Raw genomic sequence first — 11,125 nt, forward strand, 5'->3', positions numbered from 1 at the left:
CAATACCATAGGGAAGCAATCCACAAAATACAGATTCTAAAGTATTCCTTAAGGCAAACGATCTAGATTCTTCAATAATTATAAGTCCTAAGGGAAAGTATTTTTGAAGAGACATGGAAGAAAAAGCTATAGATTATATGAGATATATTACAATATCAAGCAGTTGCACTGTATGAACGTTACTGGGATCCTGATTCAAACAAACTGTAGAAACAAATTTATAAAACATTCAGGGAAATCTGAACAGTGGCTGGATATATGCCATAAAGAAACGACTAAATATTTTTGGTGTGAACATGGGTATTGCAGTAGTTGTCCATAATTTTTTGGCTGAATCAAAAGATATTGACAAATTTTCTTTTAGTTTATTTACATCATTAAGTTTTGGAAACATAAGAGAGTAGGAAATAATTACACATACGAACAGGTTCTAATATTTCTCAAAAACTGTACTAGTTACTGTATAATTATATGCAGAATATTTACAACCCTGGTATACATTGTGATGGACCAAAGAAGTCAATTTGTCTGCATATTAACAATAACGAAGGATAAGTTCTTGGGCATCAACAGTTTCATGTTAAGCATTTTATTACCTGTGAATTTGAGGCAAAATGGTCCTCTTGTCCACATTCAACCTTTTCCGTTATATCAGTACCAGTGTAAGTATCACTTTCTATTTGTGACTGGTCTTTAGAATTGCAAGTAGAAGCTTTGATATCCTGATCTTGATGAACAGAGAGTTCAGTCACTTTATTTGGAAGACTAATATCCTTATAGTATGTCTGATAATAATAGTCTGTAGAAAAAACAAATTAAGTGATATATTAGAAAAGTGTATACAAAAAGGACTTAACTCCAAAACATTGGCAATGAACATAAATCAGCACACATTACAGACAAATCATATTTTTAGAGCCGGCTGTGTGGCTCAGTTGGTTAAGAGTATGCTCAAAAGTGTGAGCTCTGAGCAACAGGGTCGCCAGTTTGATTCCTTCATGGACCAGTGAGCTGCACCCAAGCTGAGCTGCCACTGAGCTGCCAAACAGTGGCAGGATGGCTCCGCTGGTGAGAGCACGTGCTCCTAACAACAAGGTTGCCTGTTCAAGATGGACTAAGACTGAACTTGGCACCTTGGGCTGAGCTGCCACCCAGGTGACTCAGTGGATACAGCAGGCACTCTTAACAACGAGGCTGCTGGTTCGACTCCTGCATGGGATGGCAGCTACGCTCACCCGCAACTAATTGAACACAGCACCTTCAGCTGATTGGCGTGACTGGACTTGGAGCTGAGCTTGCTGCACCCTCCACAACTAAGGCTGAAGGACAACAATTTGGCTGTTCCCCCTCCCCAATTCCCAAACACTGTTCCCCTCACCCAATTCCCCAACACTGTTCCCTTCACCCAATTCCTCAATAAAAATCTTTTTAAAAACATCGTATTTTTACAATTGTATATACATTTTAACAAATTAAAATTGATGTTGCAGATAAATCAACAGATGCATATATCTTTGATTCTAATGTCACTTCCAGTACCCTAGCTATCAAGCTAAAAAGGAAAAAAAGAAAACCAGTAAGCAGATTTGGATTTTCCAAAGCAAGAGTAAAAAAGAAAACAGGTAGATAAGTTGTGTTCTGTCCAAAAAAAAAGTAACTCTAAATAATTTTTAACCATATACCTTAATATCATTGCATATCAAATGACAAAGGAATAAAGACAACATGTCAAGGGTTGATTTTTCTGTCAAATTTTTCTCACAATGCTGACTTTTTAAAAAAATGTACTATCATACAGATATGTAATGTTAATACTATTGCTGTGTTTAGCAATTTAGCTAAATTATGTATTGGGTTGTTGGAAAAGTCATGCCGTATATTGTCTGTTTTTCAAAGGTCATTTATTTATATAAAGAACAAAGATCAATCAATGATATATTGCCTGTTTTGTTCGATAACCTTTTGCCATCTTTCAGTGAGCTTCATAATCCTCGTTCATAGAAGGATCTGTCTCCATTTGCAAAAAACTGAACAAGGTGCTGATTTACAGCCTCATCTGAATTGAACGTTATACCACGCAAGGAGTTTTAAAGAGAGTGAAACAAGTGGAAGTCTGACAGTACAAGGTCAGGCGAGTATGGCGGGTGTGGCAACACTTCCCATCCAAGCTCCAATAATTTTTGATAGGTGATCAAACTTGTGTGTGGTCTTGCGTTGTTGCGATGGAACACAACTCCTTCACAATAAACAAGCTCTGGACGTTTCTGGATGATGGACTCGTTCAAACTGTCCAATTGCCGACAGTACACATTAGAATCGATTGTTTGGTTCCTTGGTAGGAGCTCGAAAACCATGACACCTTTAAAATTCCACCACACTGAGAGCATAACCTTCCTCTGATGAATGTCTGCTTCCGATGTTGTTTGAGGAGAATCATCATGTTGGGACCAAGACCGTTTGCGCACCACATTATTGTAAACAATACACTTCATATCACCAGTTAACAGTCGCTTCAAAAAAGGATCGTTTTCCTCACGTTTAATGAGCATATTGCAGATGTTTATACGCACCGTCAAATGAACTTCTTTGAGTTCATGCGGAACCCAAATATGGAGCTTGCTTACGTATCCCAGCTTCTTTAGGTGGTGGTGAACGCTTGAATGATGGATGTTCAATGTTTCTGCAATCTCTCGTGTCGTGTAACATGGGTTTGACTCGATCAATGCCTTTATTTTGTCATCATCAACCTTGGTGGGCCTCCCTGACCGAGGAGCATCGTTGAGATCAAAATCACCAGCACGGAATTTTGTGAACCATTGTTGGCATTGATGTTCTTGTAGAGCACTGTCACCGTAAATTTTATGCAACTTTTCACAAACTTGATGCACATTCTTCCCTTTATGAAAGTAAAACTATAAAATATGGCAAAAATGCACAGTTTGGTCTTCCATCTTCAACTTGTAAAACCTCCAAAACTCAACCAAATCGCTCAATTTTTTTTAGAATGAAGCTAGAACTGTCAGCTGTCAAATGACATAGCAATAACATAGATGTGAATGACTCTAGTATTTCCAAAACTGAAGTAGTGCCATCTGTTGCAAACATGCATCATGACTTTTCTGACAACCCAATACTAAATAAAACAAGGCAAAACGTAATGGGAAAGATCATTTCTTGTGATGCCTACTTATTAAAACTCAGTTGCTCAATTATTTTACCTGACAACATAATGCCACTGATGAGGTAATGGTTGTGAGCTCAAATTCCCACAAAGACCTATGAGAGTGGCACTGAACACAATGCTAAGCGGAATGCATCAAAAAGAAAACATACGTCCTACACAATATCAAAACTACAACTAAACACTACAGAACAACAATCACTCAAAATCGCCTGAAGTGTAGCTGAAGAGTAGTACAACTAAGGATATACAGAAGTCATGTCGAGACTAGTAGGAGGGGTGGAGACGTGGAACAGGCTGGTCCCACACCCACGTGTGGTGGTTAAAAATCAGGAGGGATTATCTCAGTTGTGGATATCACCCCTGAGAAACAAAGGGTCCCAGCCCCACACCAGGTTCCCCAGCCCAGGATTCCAATCCTGGGAAGAGAAGTCTCCATAACTTCTGGCTGAGAAAACCAGTGGGGATTGTGGCTGAAAGAGACAGAGGGCTGCTGGAGTTCCAGGGTCTGCGCATCGACTTACTCACTGATGGGCTCACTCATTCTGAGTTCCAGTGCTGGGGCAGCAGCTCGAAAGGCACCAGGGACAAATGAGGAGGAGCTGAATTGTATGGCTTCAGGACAAGGGCTGGGGGCAGCTTTCTCCCAGACAGAAGTGCTGGCAGAAGCCATTCTTCCTTTGTTGATCCCTCCCTCCCCCCCACCCAGCCTGCACATGCAGGCCAGCACCACATCTGAGTCTCCATCAACCTGGCTAACACTATTCACCCTGTCCTGGTGATTCCCTGAGACCCTGCCCCACACAACTACTGGGCCCACCCAAGCTGCTCCCAGTGGCTTTTCCATATAAACGGCCTGCCTTGAAACACACTACAGACTTTCCTGAACTCTATCAAAGGTTTAAAAAACCTCAAACAAGCAGCATCTGGCCTCAGGATAGCCCATTCCTCTTGCTAAGCAGCCCCAAGCCTGGCATTAGCAGCAGCTGACCTCAGTTCACAGCTTAGCCTCTGCCAGGCACCTCCAAGCCCAGCACAAGTGGCAACCATCTACAGATCACTTAGTAGCTCATACCAAGTGGCCCTGGGCAAGGCACAGGCAGTGGCTGATGTTGGCCTGCACCAGAGCCCCTCCCAAGAGGCCCTTAGAACCAAAACACCCCATGGTCAGCTTCAAACCACACCAGAGCACCATCCAACCACCTCAACAAACGACACACCCAAAGGGCAGAACTGGCAGGCACCAGAGCCCCAATAAAGTGAATCCTGCTCCATGGAGTCAACCCAGCACAACAGCAGCTCCTCCACTGTAGTCACAGCCAGTCCTCACAACCAATCAGCCTGGGGGTCAATCCCTCCAAATGACGTACAAACAGCAATCAAGGCTCAACTGTAACAGGAAGGTACACACTACCCACACAAGGAACAAACCTGCAGCACCCGGTTCAGGTGGCCAGGGAGACTGCGCCACTGAGCTCCACAGGACACCTACTAAATAAGGCCATTCTATCAAGGCAGGAGACATAGCAGCTCTACCTAATACACAGAAACAAACACTGGGAGGAAGCCAAAATGAGGAGACAAATATGTCCCAAATGAAAGAACAGGACAAAAGTCCAGAAAAAGAACTAAACAAAATGGCAACAAGCCAATCTACCAGATTCAGTGTTCAAAACACTGGTTAGAAGGATGCTCAATGATCTCAGTGAGAACTTCAACAAAGAGATAGGAAACATAATAATGGAGAGAAAAAAGAACCAGTCAGAAATGAAGAATACAATAACTGAAATGAAGAATACATTAGAGGGAATCAACAGGTTAGATGAAGTAGAGGATCGAATAAGCAATTTGGAAAAAAGGTGGCAGGAAACACCCTATCAGAGCAGCAAAAAAAAAGAATCCAAAAAATTGAGGATAGTTTAAGGGGCCTCTGGGACAACATCGAGCTTACTAACATTCACATCATAGGGGTACAGAAGGAGAAGAGAGCAAGGAATTGAAAACCTATTTGAATAAATAATGACTGAAAACTTCCCTAACCTGGTGAAGGAAAAGGACATACAAGTCCAACAAGCACAGTGTACCAAACAAGATGAACCCAAAGAGAACGATACACCATAATTAAAATGCCAAAGTTTAAAGACAAAGACAGAATCTTAAAAGCAGCAAGAGAAAAGCAGTTAGTTGCCTACAAGGGAACTCCCATAAGATTGTCAGCTGACTTTTCAACAGAAACATTGCAGACCAAAAGGAACTGTCACAAAATCAAAGTGATGAAAAGCAAGAACCTACAACCAAGATTGCTCTACCCAGCAAAGCTATCATTTAGACTTGAAGGACAGATAAAGAGCTTCCCAGACAAGAAAAAGCTAAAGGAGTTCATTATCACCAAGCCAGTGTTACAAGAAATGTTAAAGGGACTTCTTTAAGAAGAAAAAAAATCAAAAATATGAATAATAAAATGGCAATAACTACATAGCTAACAAAAATTAGTTTAAATGTAAGTGGATTAAATGCTCCAATGAAAAGACATAGGGTGGCTGAATGGCTAAGAAAATAAGACCCTTACATATGCTGCCTACAAGAGACTCACTTCAGATCGAAAGACACACAGAGACTGAAAGTAAAGGGTAGCAATACTTATACCAGACAAGATAGACTTTAGAACAAAAGCTATAACGAAGGACCCAGTAATTCCACTTCTGGGTATTTATCCAAAGGAACCCAAAACACTAATTTGAAAAGACATATGCATCCATATGTTCATTGCAGCATTATTTACAATAGCCAAGATATGGAAACAACCTAAGTGTCCATGGATAAAGAAGCAGTGGTACATATATACCATGGAATATTACTCAGCCATAAAAAAAGAATGAAATTTTGCCATCTGCAACAATATGGATGGAACTAGAGGGTATCATGCTAGGTGAAGTAAGTCAGACAGAGAAAGACAGACACCCTATGATTTCGCTTATACTATGTGGAATCTAAAAAACAAAATAAATGAATAAACAAAACAGAAACTCATAGATACAGAGAACCTTTTGATGGTTGCCAGATGGGAGGGGGAGGGGGAATGGGTGAGAAAGGGGAAATGATTAAGAGGTACAAATTGGTAGTTACAAAATAGTCATGGACATGTAAAGTATAGCATAGGGAGTATAGTCAATAATATTGTAATAACTACGAATGGTGTCTGATGGGTACTAGATATACCAAGGTGATCACGTCAAAGAGTTATATAACTGTCTAATCACTATGTTGTACACCTGAAACCTAATATTGTATTATTGTATGTCAACTGTAATTGAAAAATAGAACTCTAGGTGGTGAACACACAATGTGATATATAGATGATATATTACAGAACTGTACATTTGAAATCTATGTAACTTTACTAACCATTGTCACCCTAATAAACTTTAATTTTAAAAAAAAGAAAGAAAAACAAAAAATTATTTTTTTATAAATAATGGACCATTTCAATTTAAAAAAAGGAAAAGAAAACATATGCCCCTGGTCACAAGGAAGACCAGATATGAGTAGATAGATGGCTCACAGCATGACAAACATTATTCAGTAAATGTGCCACTGAAAACATAGTAGCAATAATACTATGTATTTATAGGAATAACAATACATTTGTACTTTCCCCTCCAAAGAGCAAATAGAGTATCTGAAAATACCTAATCATCTAAAGACAAGACAACATGATAACAATTCTCCTTTATCCAGATGTTTGTCTGTTTTAAATTGAAAGACAACTCCATGTTAACATGATTTGAATGTGATAGTATTAGGATATCTCCACTATCAACTGAATACCTGAGATTGACCAAGGCGGGTGGTTCTCTGTTTGTACTTCTACATCAGACTTTTTACTATCTTCATTTCTCCCACAATGGAGTATTTTACTGAGCTCTTCTACCTGAAAGAAAACAAGGCTTTAGGAAAAACAAATCATATAGCAATCTAGTAATATACACACCATTCTCCTGAAGTTACAATAATTCTTTTTCTTGGTAAAATTTTTAGAGAAGTACCAATAACAGCTAGTTTCCTTTTCATGAAAACTAAAAACCCTATAATTGGCTTTCTTTCACCTTTTACATTTTTATATTTACACTCTTGCTAAACCTCAAAATATCCCCTTCGAAAATCAGATTGACCAAATAGGACTTTGTGAACAGGATGCTTTATTTCTAATAAATAAGAATGTTTTTATACTAATATTTTAATCAGTCAGCAGTTCTCCCTAAAGAATTAGAAAAAAATTAATTCCCATTTGTTAAATTATTTAGTATCATTCAATGTCATCCACCTGGAATTATTCACTTAAATATACTAATGCCACTCATAAACTTTAATATACTTTTTTTCTTTAGTAGTCTCATGACTACATAACTGCAGCAGTAGAAAATAGAGGGGACTGCCTTAGAAGGGCATCTATCCTCCCTGTGCCTCAATGAATGCCAAATCCAGAACAGACAGTGGAACTACCCAAAAGCAGATGAGAACCGGCCTCAGTCAGACAGGACCTCAGTGTGACACTTAACTAAAAAACAAGCTTCTAAATATTTCTTTAATGATACATAGAGCTTAAAAGGAGAAAGATGGTAAGGCTGATTATAGATTATCTCGGCACTTCACAAGTTATCAGATCTGCTGGTACAACCAGGGCTGGAACTAGGGTGAAGCCAACAAGGTACCTAGGGAACAAACTTAAGGAAGCACTCAGTCTCAGCTTCCTCCAAGTACAGGGTCAATACATGAGAATGAGTAGCCCCTTAAATTTTTCACCCTAGACTACTGATTTGCCTTGCCCTAGTGCTGACTCTGCTACTAAACACTATTCGCGTGAACTAGATAATTTATTTAGTATCTGCTACCTGCTAGGCACTATACTTGGTACTTATTAATTCTTAAAACCACCTTACAAATTAGTTGTCCTAATCCCTTTTACATGTGAGAAATCGGAAAGAGATCAGGTTTTTAAGCACAATGCTTTTTTGCCTCCAAAACCTACACATCTTTTTGTTTTTCTAACAGTTCACCCTCAACTCTCTACCCAATTTTTTTACTGCTCCAGATAAAACACTATTTAGTAATTCCATGTGACAGTTAACAACCAAACTCCACCCACCACCATGGGAGGCTGACTAGAAGGGTAAGGAATTATTATTATCACCAGTGGAGTCAACGTTTTCTATGCATTTCAATTTTCCATGTTAGACCACTATTAATTTTACTAATAACCAAAATGCTGGCTCTTCAAAGATTAGCAAAATGTTTTCTTTGAGAATCTTGATAGCAAGTACTTGAACAATCAGGGCATTATAAAAGGGTGTTTTAAAAGGCTATAACATTTTGCTCCCTTTCCCCCAAAATACTTTACCAATATTTGTAGTCTCCTAACAATCCGTATACATTGTAGGTATTCAAGAACTACTGAGTCAACAAACTCAAATTTTCTGTAACTCTATACAATGGGCACACCAAGTCATTGCAGCTCATCAGATATTTTCATTGATCATTTGAGAAAGGCCTAACCAAGTTTGATGATGTCTTAGGGTCCGACCTATATATGTGGTTTTAGGAAAGGTACCAATATATTACAAAGGACTACACAACAGTTGAATTGAAATTAATAATTACGTGGAAATTAACATGTCAGGAGACAGTGTAACTGTCCAACAAATCAAGTTGGAAAAAAAGTATTATGCTCCTATTTACAAGTTTAAAAAAAAGAGTTTAAATATTTGTCCTTACTGTATTTGATAAAAATGTACTTAGCTGCTTAGTGTCTCTAACGAAGGAAGTTATATCTTCCCTACTTCCACCAGAATACTCAAGATGATAAACGCCCAGAATAACCTTACACTGTGTCCAACAGTTTGTAAAACTGTAAAAGTATGTTCACATTTAATCTAATTTAACCTTCACCTATGTGGTACTAGCATTCTCATTTTATGGGCAGCAGAGGCTCAGTATCAGTTCACACGTCTAGCGAGTCAAAGATGGGATTCTGATTCAAGTCCAGCGTTTTAACAAACTCAAAAGTGACCTAGAAATATTATAAACGTGCCTACTGCCAATGGGACGTTACAAGTGAGAATGAAGACAGTCTAAAGTACTGAAGGAAGTTCAGTTCACACCAGTCGTAACTTCTGCTCTCCCATTTATCTAAATCGAGTAACACGAACTCTTAGGCGTGCTCCAAATGTACTTGGAATTATAATCGCAAACTGAACTTTTACTTCTTTCAAGTACTCTATAAACTATAGAGTAGCTCTGGGCCCCTGCCAGGGAGCCCTTCCGAGACTATCAGAGGCTTCGAAGGCCTCGTCCTGAGCTGGACGGGGCGCGGGGCTGCAAGGAGGCGAACCGCGCACCTGGGTGCGGAGCTCCTGGTTGTTGCTCTCGGCGCTCTGGTACAGACGCTCCGTGTGGTGCAGCAGCTTCTCGATCTCCCGCACCTGCCGCTTGCAGCTCCGCAGCTCGCGTTCCAACTTCTCCACCTTCCGCCTCAAGTGGGCCAGTTCAGGCTCGGGAGAGGTGGGTGGCGATGGTGACAACGAAGAAGACGGCGCCTCGGAAGCCATGGGGTCCGGCGCGAGGCGGCCCGTGGGCGTGGAGGGACTGCGCTCAGACTGAGGCGGACGCAGGCGGGCCCAGAAGCCCCGGGAGCGCGCGGGCAGCGAAAGGCGGTCTCATACCCGCCCGGCCGCGGCGGCCCCTGGCCATGACGCCCAGAAGCTCACTGCCTGTAGCCAGAGGAACTGCGGACAACGGGCAAGGGGAAGGCGCCCCGCCCAATCGGCCCGGCTTTGAAACAGAAAAACTTTATTGGTAACTACCTTCCCCAGCGACTGAGACAACCGCAGGAGCGCGGCAGAAGTGGGAGGGCCAGAGAAGTCGGGCCCCGAAACGCTCGGGCTGTTCCTGCACCGTACCGGAAACAATGGCGTCGGCTGTGGGTGGGGCTGAGGCCGAAAGGGAAGCGACGGGAAGCGGGAAAGGCCTCACCGCGCACATGCGCACTTCCCGGCGGCTGAGTGGGTCCTGTGCGTGAGGGTCCTGTGTCGGAAAGTGGCCACCGCAGCGTTGGAGTGATGGAGACGGTCACAGCCTCTGGTCTCAGGCTTGTGCCCTTACGGAGCGTTCTGCGTGACATCCTTCACAATTGATTTTGGTTTTGTAATATTTTTTCTTAGTTATTATTTTGTACCTCGGATTGTAATCGTACTCCTTAGTTCAGAGCACATCAACACTGGCCCATGGACAGCTCTTCTGTTCGGGGTGTTTGGTTTGGTTTGGTTTGCTTCGGTTTTTGTTGATTGTGGCTCGATGACATCCCCAATCCTCAGTTCCATTGCCTCCTTTCTGTCAATACGGGCACCTGCTCTCACGTGTCTGATACATGTCCTTAAATATAAATCCTTATAAAATATGTTTCAGGTATATTTCTTTTATGTAAACAGTATTGGGTTAAAAGATGTTTTTAAAATTTATATATATTGCTATATATAAATCCGAGTGCTGTGTAGTATTCCAGGTATATGTATTTATTTCATATGTTTCATGATTTGGGCTTTTGAATCTTATTCATGAGTCTTCCCACCCTGAGTCATATTTTTTCTTTAACTTTATAATTTTAACTTTCACATTTCTCTATTCCAACTGAGAGTTTCAGATGTATTTTTCCACATAATGACCTAGTTTTCTTAAGACCATCTCCTTTACATTGCTTTGAAGTACCACCTTTAGCATACACACACACACATATATGTGTGTATATATATATATATATATATATATATATATATATACAAATATATATATATGAACTGCTTGAGCAACTACTGCTTGAGCAACGTTGACCAAAGTGTCCACTTGTATACATTTTTTGGCACCCCCAGTATATAGTATATACACACACAT

The 11,125-nt window shown here is 40.6% G+C and overlaps 1 protein-coding gene across 3 annotated transcripts in view; it reads right to left on the reverse strand.

Annotated features, from left to right (window-relative positions):
• The window catches only part of AGGF1 (angiogenic factor with G-patch and FHA domains 1), a 37,232-nt gene extending 26,621 nt beyond the window's left edge, over positions 1 to 10,611 (reverse strand). For 2 of the 3 annotated variants that reach the window (XM_019641081.1, XM_019641079.1), the window contains exons 1-3: positions 9,577 to 10,611; positions 7,010 to 7,112; positions 597 to 799 (exon numbers count right to left, since the gene is read on the reverse strand). In XM_019641081.1, coding sequence (XP_019496626.1) covers positions 597 to 799; positions 7,010 to 7,112; positions 9,577 to 9,786 — 516 coding nt within the window. In that variant the 5' untranslated portion in view covers positions 9,787 to 10,611. The remainder of the gene's footprint in view (positions 1 to 596; positions 800 to 7,009; positions 7,113 to 9,576) is intronic. The other variant, XM_019641078.1, reaches the window with a different exon arrangement.
• Positions 10,612 to 11,125: the final 514 nt, after the last annotated feature.

The sequence above is a fragment of the Hipposideros armiger genome, unplaced genomic scaffold (assembly GCF_001890085.2).
Source record: "Hipposideros armiger isolate ML-2016 unplaced genomic scaffold, ASM189008v1 scaffold_55, whole genome shotgun sequence".
Classification (NCBI taxonomy): domain Eukaryota; kingdom Metazoa; phylum Chordata; class Mammalia; order Chiroptera; family Hipposideridae; genus Hipposideros; species Hipposideros armiger.